Source organism: Canis lupus, chromosome 18 (assembly GCF_048164855.1).
Source record: "Canis lupus baileyi chromosome 18, mCanLup2.hap1, whole genome shotgun sequence".
Lineage (NCBI taxonomy): Eukaryota > Metazoa > Chordata > Mammalia > Carnivora > Canidae > Canis > Canis lupus.
In genome coordinates this window covers 44474958-44494397 of record NC_132855.1, presented here as the reverse complement: position 1 = coordinate 44494397, position 19440 = coordinate 44474958, and the positions used below count along the sequence as shown (strand labels likewise).

Here is a 19440-nt window from a genome sequence, read left to right as displayed (position 1 = left end):
TGTGTATTCTGATGGTGGTAAAATCTCTTGCTATCTTTCTAATCTGTTCAATAAACCTTGTCTTTGAAGTTTCATTATGTAACCATGGGTTCTCAGTTTTAACTTGACTCTTAAGCTGCAGCTTTGTAGTTATAATGGAGAAACATGATAGATAGAAGAGGAAGAAAGTCCAGAGAGGGGGCCAGTGAGGAAGAAGGGAGAGGAATCAGAGTAAGCTAAGCTTTCTCATTAAAACTCATAGAGAACTATATATAGCTCCTTCTACCCTTAGCCAAAGGAAATACCAAGAAGGGTTGTAGGGTAGTACATATAGCTGTTAAAAAAGTAGTTGAATTTAATGGATTAGTACAGTGCAATTGCAAATGCAATAGAAATAGAAATAGAAATAGAAATACAGATACTGGAGAAGAATCAATAGGAATTGATGGACATAAAGAGTGACTGAGGGATCCCTGGGTGGCGCAGCGGTTTGGCGCCTGCCTTTGGCCCAGGGCGCGATCCTGGAGACCCGGGATCGAATCCCACGTCAGGCTCCCGGTGCATGGAGCCTGCTTCTCCCTCTGCCTGTGTCTCTGCCTCTCTCTCTCACTGTGTGCCTATCATAAATAAATAAAAAATTTAAAAAAAAAAAAAAAAAAAGAGTGACTGAGAAAATGAGCCTAATGGCCCATGGCTGCTGCAGCAGGAAGTGCCCAGGCTGGCCTTAGCCAAGAGAACCCAGACTAGTAGCAGACCTCATGCAGAAGTGTGAGCCCCAAATGTATCTGAGGTGCCTAAAGGCTTACTGCTGAACTCTCCTCAGTATGCATCATGCTTATCACTGGGTTGTAAAAGCCTTTATTTTCCTGAACACTGTTCTGTGCAGTTTAGACACCAGTTAGCATCATAAAAAGCCTCTAAGGTATTGCATCATCACCATCATCATCATTATTATTATTAGCCCCATGTGTTAGGTATCTTCCCTAAGGTCAGGAACCCAGGTTTGTCAGATTCTTTTTTTTAAGTTAATTTTTAAAAAGGTTTTATTTATTTATTTGACAGAGAGAGAGAGAGAGAGAGAGAGCGCACAAGCAGGGGGAGTGGCAGGCAGAGGAAGAGGGAGAAGCAGAGCAGGGAGCCTGATGCCAGACTTGATCCCAGGACCCTGGGATCCTGACCTAAGCTGAAGGCAGATGCTTAACAGACAGACAGTCACCCAGGCATTCAGCTTGTCTGATTTTTTTTTTTAAAGATTTTATTTATTTATGAGAGAGAGAGAGAGAGAGAGAGGCAGACACAGGCAGAGGGAGAAGCAGGCTCCACGCAGGGAGCCTGATGTGGGACTGGATCCCGGGACTCCAGGATCATGCCCTGGGCCAAAGGCAGGCACTAAACTGCTGAGTCACCCAGGGATCCCCCAGTTTGTCTGATTCTTGAGCTCACAATCTTTTCCAGTTAGCTGTTCTGCATCTGAGCTTATGTTGAAGTTCGTGCTTCAGCCTACTTGTCTATATGGTTTCATCTGTGATGTCTTTTTTCTCCTCAAGCCTGCTTTATCTTAGGGTTCTAACTTGAATGTTGGTGGAAAGGAAATATCTGAACCCAGATCTTCACCCAGTTGGGGTTCCTTAAAGTCAGGTGGTCTTCCTGGGGTTGCAGTTTAACTTTGTGCCCATAGTAGGAACTGGTTATGATGGGGTCAGCCAGAAAGTATGAATTGTTTGCTTGTTTTTTAATGTGAACTTCTATATGAGTTGAAGTTTCTTTGAATGGTTGGGAGAAATGACGATTAGGTAGGGAATGTGATGCTTCAGTGGAGGATGGATAAAACCGAGTTAATAATGTTTGGCCTTTGTATTGTGAGAAGTAAAACATTACCTTCCCTAAATTAGAATCAATACTGGGGAGAGGAATGAGAGCTAAAGATGGTCTCCAAGTTGCCCATGACTAGCTGTTGCAACAATTCTCAAAACTAAGTTTTCCTTAAGGAATATGGAAAAAGACTTTGGTTGTCTGCATTGTGGATTACTAGGAAAAACCACATCTTTGAACCAGATGGGCAGGCAGTGTACTCGGAGTCCCTGGAGTTCCTCCAAATAATCTTCCACCAAAGGCGAGAAAAGAACCATTGTTCGTGGGGGTTCAAATCATGGAAGTCATTCAACTCTTCTAGGCTGTGCTCCTATGATATTACAAAGGTTCTTTGTTAAATTATCAAATTACATCGAGATAGAGATAACAAGTCTTGTGCTAAGGATGATCATTGCTAGTTTTGGGATATATATTTTCACCCAACATCTTACCTATTGAATTCTTTGTGACTCTAGTGTTCAGAGCTTAAGTACCTAAAGTAAAAATCTGCCAGTTTTGCTTTATCTATGAGGCTTCTCTCATTCTTAGTTCCTATAGTATTTTCTTTTATATTTTCAGTGGCAATTATTTCTTGTGTTATACTTGTATACTTATGTGTCTGTGAGGACAGCAGTTGTGTCTCATTTATCCCTATACCCCTGATAGTACTTCTCATACGAAGCTCAATAAATGATTGGTAAATGAATAGAACATGAAAAAAACCCTTTAGTAATGAAATACAGAAAATATCGTTTACTCAGTATCTTCTTTACATACTCCACACGTCCCCAGTGTATTTTTGTGACTTTTTCTAAAATTCCCTTGCTGTTACTTGTTTAATTTTTAATAACCCTCTTTCAACTTCATGGCCAGAAAGCCTTTAAAGTCCAGGGTCGGTGTAACAAACTGATTTCCCTTTTACAATTCCACTGACATTTCTTAGCTGCATATGGGTGGTGATATTTACCAGCAGTTTATGAAGAGTCTCTGCAAGCCACATCAGTTTAGTATCATTTACGTATTGTCCCTCAAATTTGAATATGTGCTATCACAGCAACTTGTATGCCTGATTAAATCAATTGGTCCAAGTATTTAAGCTTTCTACAGGTGCAGATAACTAATAGGTAATGCTCCATGTCTCATGGCAGCTATACAACTTCCCCTGTAAATTAAAAGAATAAATTTAAAAGTTTAATATGTATGATAATTTAGTACAAATTTATAGAAATACCAGTATGTACTGTAGGTATGTGAAGTAGCCTTATGAAAACATTTGGCTGCTATTAAACCCATCCTTTCCGATGGTCCTATGAGTTGACATCAACCTCTGATCTCCTTTTCTTGGAGTTTAAAGCAATGTGTCTATTAAGTTCTTTAGCCACAGTTCTGGCATTGCTGTGCTGTAGCTGCCCATCCTTTTGTGCATGTATTTCCACATGCGCTAGCACTATTGGTTACAAGGAACTGAACATCAACTCGAAGGGGTTAGAGTTAAAAATAGGATTTATGGTGAGGTTAGTGTGACAGGATAGAAGCAAGGACTGAACAACTGCATTTTAAAAAGTCAGCCAACCAGGCAGTGCCAAGAACCTCGGCGGCTGGGACCAGGGATGTCATGTCATCACTGCCGTCCGTCTCTTGCCCTCATTTCTTGACCTCATCTCCTTGTTAATTTTGGGATTTCAGTCTGGCTTCTCTGTAGGACTTGAGACACTGACACTGGTAGCTTCTCAGCTGATACTCCTGCTTTGCCACCACCAGGAGTAAAAGGGTGGGGTCCAGTTGAGCTCTGGTTTGGAAAAGTCCCAGAGAACAACTGGCCTAAGTTGGATCGCTGGTCTGGTGCTGGACAGGATGCAGCCCTCCCTAGATTGCAGTAGATGGTGTCAGGGGAGGAACCACCCCAGGAACCAGCTTATTTACATAACCATTCAAGTAAAACATTCGACAAGTGGCAGTGAGGATTCAACCAGTTTTTGAGTGCTGCTGTTCTTAGTGTTTCACTGGGTATGGAAGGAATGTAGAAGTAAATGCATTTCAGAGCTGTTAGCATCCCTGTTACTCATGCCTTTTTGCCTTAAACTTCATTCTCTGTTACACTAGTGAGATAGGACTGGTTATATGATCATATGATAGCCCTTCCTTAGACAAATGATTACTTTGGTTTGCTTTCTATTCTTTGAGGATGGTCAACATGTGGTTTCAGAGTGTCTAAGTTATTACCAGCATTAACTTGAAAAGGCAAATACCAAGACATTGGCCAAAGGAAAGTTAATTAAATTACATTGGAGCACGTATTTTAATTTCAATTGTGAGTTTCTTCAGTTGGTTATCTTTTTGTTATCATGCTTCTTGTTGAATGTATAGCATTGTTACCCATTCTTTTCCATGGCGCTGCTTCCTATTTTATTTTTTAGGGGTATAGAGTGAGACAAAGGAAGAAAATTATTTAATAAATCCTTTTTTTTTTTTAAATTTCCTTCTTTATTTATGATAGTCACAGAGAGAGACACACACAGAGAGAGAGGCAGAGACACAGGCAGAGGGAGAAGCAGGCTCCATGCACCGGGAGTCTGATGTGGGATTTGATCCCGGGTCTCCAGGATCGCGCCCTGAGCCAAAGGCAGGCGCCAAACCGATGCCCCACCCAGGGATCCCCCATAGATAGTTAATAAATCCTTTTTATTTTAATATTTTAAACTATATACTAGATCAGTGGCAGGGAATTTCTAGATTAAAACATGTCAAGGTAATTTAAAATTGTTTCTGTATGTCTCTTTGACAGGCTCATTTAAACAAATTTTCTTCCTTTGGGATTTTCTTGATTTTCTAAGTAGAATTTTAGAAAGCTGGTTTAAAGTTTCTAAAGGCAATACAGCTGACTTATAACCCTGAACTAGAAAACTTTTTCTTCCCTTTTCATAGTTAGCATAAAAAAGTTAAGTAAGTTTTTTAAAAAAAGATTTAATTCCTTAAGAAGCTTTTTGATAGTCCTGGATTTGTAGATTCTCTCCATACTGGAATCCTGACATCAGGAAGAGAGAAAATCCTCACATCTTTTCTCAATGCTTTTTGCCTTTCTTCTTGCTTCTATCTGAGGATTTTGTGTCTGCCACTGAAGTCTTATAATTTAATTCACATTTCCAAGATCATATTAGTGCTACACATTTGGAACTCTCTGATACTGTTATTTTGTGAATATGGTCATAGTAAGATCACTTTTACACCTGAGTCTCTTGCTGAATTTCACATACTTGGGACATGGCACCACATCAAAAATCCAGTTGTGTTTTTGCAAGGATGTGAATGGGAAAACCGCACTAGGCCATGTGAATACCTCAGCATTTTATATGTTACTTGAATAAATAATAAATACATAAATGTGTATAGATATGTATATAGAAACCATGTAATGTATGTTTTAATGCAAAAATCTTATGTGCCAAGGATTAGAAATTTAACTGAGAAGCAAAGACTGAGATATAGACAAGTTGTTATGGCGTGTAATTGAAGAACATGGCACGGAAATACAACATATAGGTAGGAGGAAGATTGTTCCCTAAAAAGGGGTAGACTGAACCCTTGGTTAGAAGCAGAACTATGATCAGACATCACATTTTTAAAAGAGGCAAAAATAAGGTCTGTGATATGTACCCACCTATTTCTGTTACTAGATGTATGATAATCAGCCTACTATGCTGCTTTTTGACAAACATAATCTAGTTTCCTTGCTATAGCTCTGTTTTTGGGCTCTTAATTTCCAACCTAGATGAAGTTCATAACTGAACTTTTCTCACCTGGACATATTTTCTGTAGTTCACGATGACCAGCATAGGATTTATCTCTAGCCAAGAAACAAATATAGAGCATCTATTGTATGCAAGACCTGAAGGCAGAGATAAAGATGTGGCCTTTGTGTGTGTGTTTATGTGTGTGTGTGTGTGTGTGTGTGTGTGTGTGTTTATGTGTGTGTGTTAGGGCTATTTTCTTTTTGTTAGTGCTCTGGACACATGGATTTTGAATGGTCTACTCTCAATCTTATTTCCCTATGAGCCCTCATGTTTTTAGAGTGCAATTTTATAAAAAAGATTTACTTATTTATTCGTGAGAGACACACACACACACAGAGGCAGAGACATTAGCAGAGGGAGAAGCAAGCTTGTCGCAGGGAGCCTGATGTGGGACTCAGTCCTGGATCCTGGGATCATGCCCTGAGCTGAAGGCAGACACTCAACCCCTGAGCCACCCAGGCGTCCCTTAGGGTGCAATTTAACAGAATGCAACATTTTTTAGGAACAAGTTTACTGGGTTGTGATAGAATTAGTATTTGTTATATTTACTGATAAAATTAGTTGATTTTTTTCCCTCTAGAAAAACATACTACTCAGAACATACTCAAAGTTGTGTAAATATTAAGAAGAAAATCCTAAAGTTTTGTGAAATGCCATGAATGATATATGGATATTTTTGGTATTGAGAAAATATTTATTTTTTATTTTAAAATATTTTATTTATTTGAAAGAGAGAGAGAGCATGTATGAGAGAGAGAGAGATCATGAGCAGGGGGGAGGGATAAGGGAGAAGAAGGGATAAGGATGTGGGACTCGATCCCAGGACCCCCTGGATCATGACCTAAGCTGAAGGCAGATGCTTAACCAACTGAGCCACTTAGGTGCCCTGAGAACACATTTTAGATAAATAATGTTTCTCTGAATATATGGAAGTCTAAGCAATGACTAGCATTAGTGGAGAAGAATTAAGTCCTAGAATTTCTAGGATTTATTAAAAATAAAGGTTTACGTTTACTAAAACCTTGTGAGCATTTTTAAGTCAACCATAACATGAACATTTCACTGTAAAAATTTGCAGTAGAAATTGCTAGGGTTACCTGTATCTATAATAATTTGAGATTCAGCCTTTTTTTTGGGGGGGGGTCAGTTTCTATCTTTTCTCTATCACTTTTCAAAGTATCTTCTCCTCCTTTAGACTTAAAGGTTTATTTATTTATTTATTAAATATTTTATTTATTTATTCATGAGAGACAGAGAGAGAGAGAGAGAGAGAGAGGCAGAGACACAGGCAGAGGGAGAAGCAGGCTCCATGCAGGAAGCCCGATGTGGGACTTGATCCCGGGTCTCCAGGATCATCCCCTGGGCTGAAGGCAGCGCTAAACCATTGAGCCACCTGGGCTGCCCCAGACTTAAAGGTTTATTGAAATTAATTCATAAGATGGATTTATTGTATTAGATTTATATGCATAAAGTAGACTTTTCTCTTACCCCTTTCCTAACCTTACTTCCTTATTTATTTTTTTCTTTTTTTGGTTAAAAAAAAGAGGGTAAGGTTTCTCTATCCCTTATTTCTTTTGTCTAGGTTCTTTTTTTATGGGGGGGAGTTAATCTATTAGACTCTACTTATGTGAAAGTCAGGCATCTGGCAGCTTCATATGTTAGAGATGGCTCCAGGTTGGCTGATAGGAAACAAGACTTTCCACCCAGGTAAGAAGTACCACAGAACCTATAGGGTACAGCTGGTGGTTGTGGGGCCAAGGGGAGGTGACTAGGCTAATATTTCTCCATTCAGGAGAAAGTTCCTAGCTCTGCTTTGCATTTCCCTATTCTTGCATTTGCACAAACCTCTATTCACAGTGTTCTAATAAGCTTCTTTGTCTAGTCGCCCAAGCACAGGGATGGTTAAAGAAGCTTGTGGCAAGACTAAGAAGAGTGTGGTGGTGTCAGGACAAGGTGGCACATTTCAAGCCTTAAGAAGGAAAGTGTGAAGGAAAGGGAAAATAAACCATAAAAATGATGCAGAGGAGCACATGGATGTCAGGTCTTGAGATTAGGAGCCAGTGGTCCTGCATACTCTCGGTTAAACCCTGATGACTGTCACTGCTGTTCACAATTGACCCAGTCATCAGTTGAAGATTAGACTGTGTTTATTATAATTCATTTGAAAAGTCAGGGAGGTGCACGATAACTTTTTTCATTTAAAAAAAAAAAACCCACATATAAAGGCAGACACTGCAAGGGATCAATTTTTGTTTTCCTGCAAAAATGACCTAAGCAGATAGAGGTCAGATTCTAGCATTTTTATCCATCAGTTGTCTTTCTTATCTTTTCCTTTATATCTATCAGGATGATGTTTTTATGAAAGACTTTTGTAAATAGGCCTTTCTTTAAAAAAAAAAAATCTTTTATTGTTCTTCTGTGGTGTAGTTTCAGATATATCTCAATGACCTAAAATAAAGACAGTTTTAATAGCAGTGGATTGTGATTCCTGTATGACATGAACATAATGATTAGTTTCCTGTAGCTTTGCCTTTTAGCCTCTGTTTTTTCACTTCTGCTTTAAGGCCAAACTTGTGTACCTGCTGTGTATGTAAGTTGATGCTGTATTTCCCCTACTCATTCTTCCCATACATTCTTCAAGGTCCCCATCTATTCCCACTCTTTGGGAGCCCACAGAATTTGAACAACGGTCATCAGCAGGAGCTCTTCCTAATTTATTTATTCAACAGGTACTGAGTGCTATCCTAGGGACTGGGGAATGCAGAGAGCAAATCAGTAGAATCCATGCTCTGGAGCCATTTACATGCTAGTAGGGGCAGAAGACAAATAAATACATTGCAGCAAACACGGTACATGGTGATGGGGAGGAAGGAGCAACAGCAGAAGAGGGAAGCCAGGGAACAACTCTGAGGAGGAACTTACTGAAATCCAACTGAGTAATGAGAAGGCATCGGCCAAGATTATCTGAGGAAGAACATTCTAGGCAGCAAGAGCCACACAGATGGATTTCTGAGGCAGGAATTAGCTCTGAGCAAAAGAAAACTGGTCCATTTTGCCTGAAGCAGAGAGTGGTGAATGCTCAGGGTTCCCTGCTTAGATCTGCTTGGCCAGTGGGTGCCCACAGAAGCACTTCCTCTCCAGGCCTCAGTCAATGATGACCAGTCCACCAGGGGTACGCATGGCCCTCTTGCTTCAAGTGGGCTAATGTTGGTTGTGGTTTTTTTCCTCTGAGGCCACTCTTCTTGCTTTCCCTCATCCTCCTTGTCCTGTCTTCTCACTCTTTTTCTCTGAGAACATGTCCTCAGTAAATTAGGTGAACAAGAATCCTTGCTGAGCTCTATTTCTAGGAAACCATAACCTAAGACAGGTAACTGAGCTTCTGACCACTTTTTGCAGCTCCAGACCCTTGTATAGTTGCCTACTTACCATGGCCGCTTGGATATTCCAAAGATATCTAAAACTCAACATGCAAAAATTGAATTCGTGATAATTCTTCTTTCCTTCCTTTTCAAGCTTTTGTTCTTCCTGTATCTATTCCTTTGGTTTATGAGTCCACCTTTCACTTAATTATACAGAATTCAGGGCCATGCTTGGATTTTCCCTTTCCATTAGATCTCCTTTCTAGTCATGCAGCAAGTGACTCAGATTGAATGTCTCTCACCTCTTTTATCTTTCTATCTCCATTTTCTTTTAAGATTTTATTCATTTATTTGAGAGAGAGTGAGAGCAGCAGTGGGGGGAGGAGGGGGTGAGGAGGGGCCGAGGGAGAGGGACAAGCAGACTCCACGCTGATGCCGGGCTCAATCCCATAACTCTGAGATCATGACCCAAGTCAAAACCAAGAGTCCTACTGACTGGGCCACTCAGGCTCTGCCATCTCCATTTTTATTGCTTTAGTTCAGGGCTTTGACTAAACCATTCATCTCCCAAGTAGCCTCCCCAGGTCCCCTCCCGCACCCCTCTAATCCATTCTACACCATTACCCTGTGGCAAAATGAAAAATCCCATCCAGCTGCTATTCTGCTTGCAGTCCTTTAGTGCTTTCCTGTTGGATTAAATGGCAGCTTCCTGTAGGATAAAATCCCCAACTTCTTAGCGCGGCTTACAGGTCTGTTATGCTCTGGCACTGAGCCATCTTTCCCTCCGCCTTCACAGCTGCCACCCGTCTATTCAGCGCTGGGTGCTTTTTCTCGACAGCTTTCAGTTTCAGGCCTCTGCTCCTTTTGTCCTCCTCCTGGCCAGTGCCTGGAAGACTCCGCTTTATGCTGCCTCCCCAGTGAAGGCTTCTTTAGCCAACTAAGTGCTCTCAAAACACATTTTGGTCTATTACAATCACTTGCTTTAGTTTTAATCACTCCCTGGGTTCCTTGAATGCAGAGAACATGACTGTTCACATTGCTGGGTGCATCAGCGCATCTTTATTGGATGAATCCATGAAAAAAATAAATGGGAAACCTGATTGTGTGAAGTTTTTTACAAGATAACTTCATGACCATGAACACCATATATGCCCTTATCTGCCAACTCTATAGGAAAAAAGATATAGAAACTATTTGGATGAAGTGACTGAAGATAACACTTCTTCTTCTTCTTCTTTTTTTTTTTTAAGTTTTATGTATTTATTTGAGATAGAGCATACGAGTCGAGGTGGGGGTTGGGTGGTGCAGAGGCAGAGGTAGAAGCAGACTCCCTGCTGAGCAGGAAGTCCCAGTGCGGGGCTCAATCCCAGGACCCTGAGATCATGATCTGAGCCAAAAGCAGATGTTTAACCGACTGAGCCACCCAGGCGCTCCTGGGAGATATCTTTGAACCAATTAGGATATGAAGGGAAAACACTTTCCTCTGAGCTTTCTAATTTTAAGTCCACCCAGTCCTGTGGGCTATGAGAATATTGGCTGCTCACCATTGATAGAGTAGTTACCTCCTATTGTACTTTAATCTCTTAATTATGTAAATATCTGTGAGATCATATTTCATGCTTGACTTTTAAAATTTCTTGCCTAAAATAGTTTTCAGTTGTATCCTTGTGTCTTAATTTATATCCTTTTGTGGTTCTGTTTTATGAGGATGGAAGTACTTGCAAGAAAGACAAGGTGTAACTTAAACCAATGTCCTGTAGGGGTCGCTATGAGTAGCCTTTTGGCATTCTTCCTTGCCACCCAGCACCCAGCACTGTGTGGTATGACTTGACATAATTAACCTAAGGATTGTGAGATCTGGTTTGTGTTGGCATGTTACTTTTGAAAGTGGTATAAGCTCTAACCCCTCTAATCAAGAATTCTATAGGCTTGTAAGTATGTATTTTATCACTTTGGTTCTTTTAAGTGCTACTACACCTGTGCATTTTTATCCTCATTTATTTGGTGCATGGTTATTTTAGAGATCTCATTATGCCCCATTTGCATATGAAAAATATAAACACATAGACACATTTAAGTATTTTAGTGGCTTTTGCAGCACGAATGGTGGTAGCCATCATTGGCCTTCCATAGGACCTCAGATTGTTTAATGGGGTTGTCACTCAGGATACTTACTGGCTTCCTCCAGTGCCTTTAAAAAAATTGAATTGAGTATGATGAGGTGCATCCCCTTGATTAAATGTTTTTCCTCCTTTGCAATCACCATTAGCTGTTTGGCTCCCATTCTGTATTCTTTTGAAGCAGCCCTGCATTGCAAATCAATATCTTTCTGAAGAGACAGTGTGTTGTGAATTGCCTGGACAGCATATGCACGGTTACTTTGGCTGCAATGCTGCTGCAGAGCCTGGTTACTCTGCCTTCCTGGGAACTCCACAGGCAAGTCCATCGTGTTTGGAGGAAAAAAAAAAAAAAAACCTAGATTTTTTTTGGGGGGAGGAAAAAACGAACTGTTAAAGCTATTGATACTGAATGTTAGAATGTCCTTTGTATTCTTCTGAACTATTTTTGGTCTTGTTCCACTGAGATTAGTTTCTCTTAGGTGATTTCTGGTGTGTTTTTTTTCTCGTGTGTGTGTGTGGTGTTTTTTTTTTTTTTTTGCTTTTGCTTCCCCCTTTCTTGGTTGTAGTACGGCCGTACCATTTCAGCTTGCTAGTGCAGAAAGATGTGAATTCAGTTGCTGTATGAGCCTGGCCTGGTGCAAACACATTACTAGAGACATGTTAAAGAGTTCCAGGTGAATCGAGCCTGAGAGAGACAACAGCAAAACGGTAAGACGGAGCATGCTTAAAATTAGAGCAGAGATTTTAATTTGGAGCATCTCGGCAAGTCTGAATCCTGACTCACTCATTTACAACTTGAAAAGGATTCATTTTATGCATGTCATTTCACTCACCCCCTTCTATTTAACTGCCAGAAACATCACAGATTGATCAAGGGGGTATTTAAATTAGGGATCCGACAGGAGGTTACTCATGGAGAGTCTCTTGAGGTTCCCAAGGCTACTGCTTGTAGTTTGTAAACACCAGGAGCAGTGATAAGATGAGGAAAAGGTTTAGCGTCTGTGCTTCTTTGCTATAGCTGAGTGTTATTTCTTCCGAAACTAGTCTTATTTATTACAGCTTAAAGAGATCTTACAGATTGTTTTACCCGGCTTTGCTTGGCTGAATGCCCTCTGAATCAAGCCAGTGAAGGACGGGAGACCACTTCTTTCATTTGGGTAAACTGATATCCATGAATTAGCTGGATTGGACCTTACTGGAATAAGCATCTCTAATATATTAGGGATCTGGGCTTCCTCTTTGCTTGTTCCACCCCTTCCCTTCTAGAGCACAGAAATGTACCTTCTTTACGTCTGTGCTGCCTGGCAGAGGTCAGTGTGCTGGTATTTTGCATCATTACACCTGTAGTGGTTATGCTTTCATGTATAGAAATCATAATCCTTCATGCGGTTCTGCCTGAAGTGCTGGCTCTAATAGTGGATGGTTAGCATTTTGGATGCTAATGGAGAACCCCTGCATGCTTGAAGGACTGGGCTAGCAGACAGGCTGCTCCAAAATGATGCTTACCTGCTTGTGCTGATGATAACAGTTGAGACACAGAATATAAACCTTGATATCTACAGGGGTTGAATTTCTATTTCCTTTGTTAATTGACACACAGTTTTGGGAGGTGGAGGACAGTCGAAGTTGCAGAACATGTTTTAATATTGTTCAAAGTGAGACTATATTACATGGTCCTGGTGGATTTCTTAGGATCCATCTACTATATAGGTGCTGAAGTTAAGGGTGACAGCATTTGTTTTTTTGCTTTAAAAATATTCTGCTTATATATACTTTAACTCAGAAAATCATGTAGAATATAAATGATGTAGATAGTGATTATCAGTTGAGAAAATCATCAGTAACTTGCTGTAGCATGTTGGCCATAAGTCAGTTGTGTATGATTTTATGACATTAGTATTTTTAAAAAAGATCACCTGATTTCTTGATAGACAAGTGAGAGAAATTTTTCACTGGTGGGGGGCACTTAGGAGCCTGAAATATCCTTCTATATTTACCTAACTATTGATTATAAATATGAGGCATTGATTTTTAGGAATGAATATTTGGATTTTCTTCCAAAGAAAATCCAAGTTTTCTGTTATTTTTTATCATTTATTACTTCCTAAAAAGTTAACATGAATTATTAGCTCTTCTTTTCCATACTTCAGTAGTTCTTTTTCTGAAAGAAACTTTTTTCTGTTCAGAACAACTCTGTGTTGTTGTTTTCTGAGAGTGATATGTTCTAGCTATTTATATTTTCACCTTTACTTTGTATAAGCTGTGAGGTTTATTTTTTTGCCCTGTGACAGAAGGAATTGTACATTTGCAAAAAGTAGTTTTTAAAAAGGGGAAGTGTGGAATAGTTATAGGACATTGATTTTACAATCATACACTTTTTAAAAAAAAGATTTCATTTATTTATATGAGAGAGAGAGAGAGCACTCATAAGCAGGGCATTGGCAGAGGGAGAGTAAGAAGCAGATTCCTCTGAGCAGGAAACCCAGCTGGGGCTCTACCCCGGGACCCCGAAATCCTAACCTGAGCTGTAGGCAGACACTTAACTGACTAAACCATCCAGGTGACCCACAGTCATACACTTTTGTAATTCCTCATTCTGCAAACATTTATTAGCCATCTACTATGTGTAAGACATTGTAAAGACCTACTGTGAGGAAGTACAATGCAGTAATATATATACCCCCTTCCCTGAAGGGGCTTAGATGGAGTAGCACTGGGGTTTTTCTCTGGAATATGCTCTGGAATATTCTTTCTTATGAATAAGTAAATTTGATACTTTTTAAATATTATATTTTCTCCTTAGGAGACTCCTTCTATTTCCTTTTAATCATTTATTTATTTATTTATTTATTTATTTATTTATTTATTTATTTATTTATTTTTAATTTTTATTTATTTATGATAGTCACACAGAGAGAGAGAGAGAGGCAGAGACATAGGCAGAAGGAGAAGCAGGCTCCATGCACCGGGAGCCCGACGTGGGATTCGATCCCGGGTCTCCAGGATCGCGCCCTGGGCCAAAGGCAGGCGCCAAACCGCTGCGCCACCCAGGGATCCCCTAATCATTTATTTATTAAACAAACACTTATGGAGAGCCTACTGTGTAACAGTGTAAATGCTTTGTAACAGTTAAGTCAAAAAGATCAGGTGCCTGTCCACATGGATCTTTCCATGTACTGTACTTCTTTTTAAGATATTTCCAGGAGAAATTTTGGAGCAGGTTTCTTTCATTTGGGGCAATCACAATACAGGTACTGTATGCTCTGATTTTTTTTCATTTTTTAATTTTGGTATATATATATAATATACATACCATACTCGACCATTTTTAAGTGTACAATTCATTGCCAATAAGTACTTTCACAAAGTACTGCTACCAACACTACTATCCATTTCCAGAATTTTTTTTTCCATCATCCAAACAGAAAAACTCTATACCCATTAAATAATAACTCCCCAGTTTCCCTCCCCCTGGTCCCTGGTAATCTCTAGTCTACTTTCTGTGCCTCTGAATTTGCCAATTCTAGGAACCTCATCAAATGGAATCATACAACATTTATCCTTTTATGTTTGGTTAATTTCACTTAGCATGTTTTCAGGCTTCATCTCTGTTGTAGCAGGTACCAGAATTTCATTACTTTTTAATATATGCTTTGATATTTTTTTAGTGGAGGAGGAGCAGAGAGAATTTTAAGCAGGCTCCATACCCAGTGCGGAGCCCCGTGCAGGGCTTGATCTCACAACCCTAAGATCATGACCTGAGCCGAAATCAAGAGTCAGACACTTAACTGACTGAGCCACCCAGGCGCCCCAATATATGCTTTGATATTTGTATGGAAAACACCAGAATTCCCTCTTCTTCCTTATATGATTTCACTAAATCAAGTTTTCATATGGATACCATAATAGATAGAGATACTAAAACTAAAAGCTTGTGGAGAGGGGCAAGGAATGAGGAATAGAAATGCACTGAGGGAATGATCTATAGATATATTACATTTGCATTCTCTACATGGCCTGGTAATTGAGCATGGTAATTGAGCTACTTAGGTTTTCATGTCATTTCTTTGGTGATAGAAAGCAACAGTCAGCTGAAATATTCAGTGGAAGGCTGAACTGTGGCCTTTGTCAGTATTAACATTTGAATTGCACCCACTCTTCTTCAGTTCCCCTGCTCTATCCGGTCATGTTGAGGTCCCCCTACAGAATTAAAGACTCTTAGAATTGGCAGGTTTTTAGCACTTGTGTTGTCTGATTGGCTCATCACCATCTGCTCAGCCAGTGGGAAAGTGAGACTTGACTCAGTCTCCTGATACCCTCTGCAAACCTTCCTTCACTGCCTACTGCTGTTTTCAACGGACAGTCTAAAAACCCCATATATCTTCTGTGTTGGGCAGAGAAGAATAGGAGAGGAGAGTATAAGCTTTTTGCCATATTAGTTTTCCATTGGATGAGGTAAGCTTGGTTTCATCAATATAGCATTCTCTTTCTCAAGTTTCTTCCTGATACTGCTTATCTTAAATCCAGATGGTTTTTCTCATAGAGAATCTTTTTAGAAAGCCAAGTTAAGGCTCTCAGAGGTATCCATTTATCTGCCATCAACTGATTTGATGATTCTTAGATTGGATCAGTCTGTGGGTTATGTCCATGCTTTTACCATACTAATCAGGAAACACAAACATATATGGGAAAGGAAGATTGAACATGGCAGTGCCTAATGTCTGAGGCAGTCCATCTTCCCCATCAGCCTGTCCTTTTTTAATGATCTTAATGCTTCTGCCTGCCTTAACTACTTTTCTGTTTGGCCTTGACTTTTGATATGAGGCTGATTTAGAATCAGGTTGATCAAAGGCATGTTAAGTTTAGGTGGTGGAATTAGTGAGGGGTGAAGAGAGGATGGATCAGAAAATCTTAAACCAGAGAGGACTCACTTTGCTCAGCTTTAAAAGTGCTTTCTTTTGCATCAGGAGAAGAGAGAATGAGAGAAATGTTGCAGACCAGGTCAGCCTTTGCTTATTTTTCTCACAATATAAATCCTGGGAACATGTGAGGAGGACATCCCAGTGGTCAAGAGCTTGAGCTTTGTAGTCAGAGTCTTAGAATAAATTTTTCCCCCTCTGCCTACTCTCTTTGTCATCTTGGATATGCTCCTTAATTCTTGTGTGCCTCAATTTAAACGTCTGAAAAATCAGAATAATTATCATACTCCTTGGTGTTGTTGTAGAGATTGAAAAACTACTTATAAAAAAAAAAGAAAAACTACTTATAAATCATTTTTCATCATAGCTGTTATATAATAAGAGCACTATAATAACCATCATCATTATCATTGTTATCTAAAAATCCTTAATTTCCATCTCTCTCTTCTGTCAACTTGAATTTATCCTGTCTAAGCTTTCTTTTCCAGTTTGCTTGTTTATTGAGCATATATGGCAATTTTTAGTTTTACTGTGTTTGACGAGAATAAAAAGAGGATTTGAAAAAGTGCTCCAGTATTCCATTTATCATCTGGTAGGTTTTGGAAGAATAGCTGTTCTAGAAACTTCCTCTTCTGCCCAGCTGATACAAGTTTGCCCCAGTAGCTTATTCCTTAGCTAAATGAGATCTCTTGCTAAAATTCAAAGAGGACAGTGAAATGTTCCTGGAAGCACTGGGGCTTATTTTCAGGTGGCAGACAAGCAGCAGGATATGTGTATCCCACTGCTCTGCTCTATTCACCTTGACTCTCTCCGTTCAGATTCACTATTGACTTTACTCAGTCATAGAAAAGGTTTGACAGAACCAGTCCTCATGAAATCAGTGAGAACTCTATTATTAATGGATTGCCGTCAAATTTATTATTGCTGAAATTTTAGCTCTTTACAAGAGATGGACCAGTTGTTAATAAAGCTGCATTGAAAAATAGTTCCGTTTTCCCCCCAGAGATTCATTGTTCCCTGTGTTTCTCTTCATAAGCTCTGTGTGGTTAGTGACCCATATAGGATTCTCTGAAAATTTTAAGAGCTTCAAAAGTCAATCCTATATTGAGTGATGCCCTATATTTTTCTGAATTCTTTGGTCAGGTTTGTATTTCCATTTATTTTATTAGAATAAAGACATTAAACTTTTAAACTTTATAACATCATTCTTGACATTAGTCACCAAATTATTATTCAAGCATTAATAATACATTCTAAATTTTATTAAAAAGATGGTTATTGTAGGTGAGGAGATATAAGTTGTACTTATTTATGTAGCCATCTGTTTCAGAGTAAAAAGATAGTGTACAATTTTATTTCTCTTTCAGGGAAGGAATTTAAAAATATTTATAATCTTTATTTTTAAATGCTGTTCATATGGTTACCAGGGGAAGGAAATTCAGGCCCTAATGGATCAGCCAGTACCTCCAGTAGTGTCTTTTTTTCAGTTTCCATTTTAAATGTTATTATGCCTCCTGGATGCTTGATCTTACATGAGGGACAGAACAGCGCGCTACAGATATTTGAAAGGTATAAACATGAAGGAAGAACTGGCCCAGTTTAGTACAAAGAAGCTATGGGTGGTGCAATGAAATTCAGAGGAGAAGCAAAACAATTCAGAAGGCACCGAGACTATCGTTTGCACAGCCTTTGAGACAAATGACAGTTTCTCTGGTCCTTGTGATGTTAACAAAACCAAAAACCAAAACCCAAAAAACCCTCAAACAGTAAGCATATAGGTAGAAAGCATCCTGGACCATGTTCATGGTTTCATACAACTGTATCTGAGCTCAGCCTTATCCATGTATCATTAGTACTTCTGGAATGGTAGACATTTTAAAATCGCTATAGGTGATATTAGTCCTTCTTGCTAGTTTATTTCACACCTCTGCATGGTGTGGCGTCCTTTGAAAACACTCTGGTTTTCCTTTCTCAGGTTAGGTAGGACTTAAGACAAAACAGAATAAAAAGAAAAGCTATATTTAAACCTGTAAATTCTGTGAGAGAGGGGGAAAAGGTTATTTGCAGAAACAGACTTTCTTTTCTATAATAAGGGCTTTAAGGGAATAGTGTCTTGATGAAGAAACTAGTTAGCCATGCGTTGTGAGCCACTCGTGTAGCTTGAGTCTTCTGTTTTGTCAAGAATGGGTATTCCAGTTCCTCACTGCAGCTGTTAGAATTTTGTAGGTTGGAATAGGCTTTTGCTTTGTGGAATCTCAACCAAGCCACTCCCTTATTGCATGTGGGGATTCTTGTTTTACATAGCCCCTTTCTGAGCCCTCTGACTATAAATGGGAGAGGTAGGTAATATAGATGTCAATTCTAATCTTTCAACTCCCAACACTATATATTCATTTGGCCATATGATATGAATGCTACACTCTTGACTCTTATCCATGATGGAATTTTAATCAGTGTATAATTATGGACATCAAGTGAGAGAAAATTCACCTTTCTTCTTCTTTCTCCTTTTGACCTTTTTTGGGATATATAGTATGTTTTTGGTGGAAACAGTGACAGAAAGCCACCCAGACTTCCACAGAATTGCCATGTCCTTCTATTCGTGAAGAAGGTTTCCTGTCCCTTGTCCAGTGGGGTGGGACATATTCAATTATGCCATGTAGGCAAAGGCCTTTTTATTTTCCTTCCAAGGGAGGACCTGTTTTAGGATACATGGTGCACTTTACAAGTGTAAGTTCCTTTAAAAATACTGTTTCTAGATCCTAAAGTGACTTCTTTCTTTCTTTTTTCTTTTTTCTTTCAAAGTCACCAAATAAACTCTGGTGAATAAAGGGCAAAGCAAGATTCTGGGTTCACATCTCCTTGGACTAATTTTGTGGTAATTTTTTTTTTAATTTTATTTATTTATTTATTTACGATTGTCACACACAGAGAGAGAGAGAGAGAGAGAGAGAGAGAGAGAGGCAGAGACACAGGCAGAGGGAGAAGCAGGCTCCATGCAACGGGAGCCCGACATGGGATTCGATCCCGGGTCTCCAGGATCGCGCCCTGAGCCAAAGGCAGGCGCTAAACTGCTGCGCCACCCAGGGATCCCTTGTGGTAATTTTTTTCATCGATATGGTAGCCAGTGGCAAAACAATGCTTCTGTATTAGAAATGCATAAATCCACAAATTTCTACACAGGAAATAATGTTACATATGCTGTTGTAACACATGTGTATTCTTCTTGTTCTACTTTTCACTTATTCTGATCGTATTGCTTCTAAAAAATGCATAAATATTTTGGGTATACCTTAATGGACTATTTTATTTCAGAATTATTTCAGAATATTTCAAAGTTTTGTTAAAGAATTATCTGAAATTGCCATGACCCTTTGTGGGAATTTTGCGTAAAAATGTTACCCAAGGAATATTGAAATGA

General features: G+C 39.3%; 1 protein-coding gene across 9 annotated transcripts in view; it reads left to right on the top strand.

The window, feature by feature from the left end:
* Nucleotides 1–19440, top strand: part of CDK14 (cyclin dependent kinase 14) — a 721193-nt gene that overhangs the window by 252037 nt on the left and 449716 nt on the right. Inside the window, exon 3 of one of the 9 annotated variants that reach the window (XM_072784252.1) lies at nt 11667–11808. The exons of 7 other annotated variants lie outside the window; for them this stretch is intronic. Coding sequence is in view for 1 of the 2 variants with exons in the window: in XM_072784254.1 (XP_072640355.1) it covers nt 11348–11416 (69 nt within the window). In the remaining variant the exon portion in view is untranslated. Of the gene's footprint in view, nt 1–11295; nt 11417–11666; nt 11809–19440 lie in introns of those variants that run through there. One more of the 9 variants, XM_072784254.1, reaches the window with a different exon arrangement.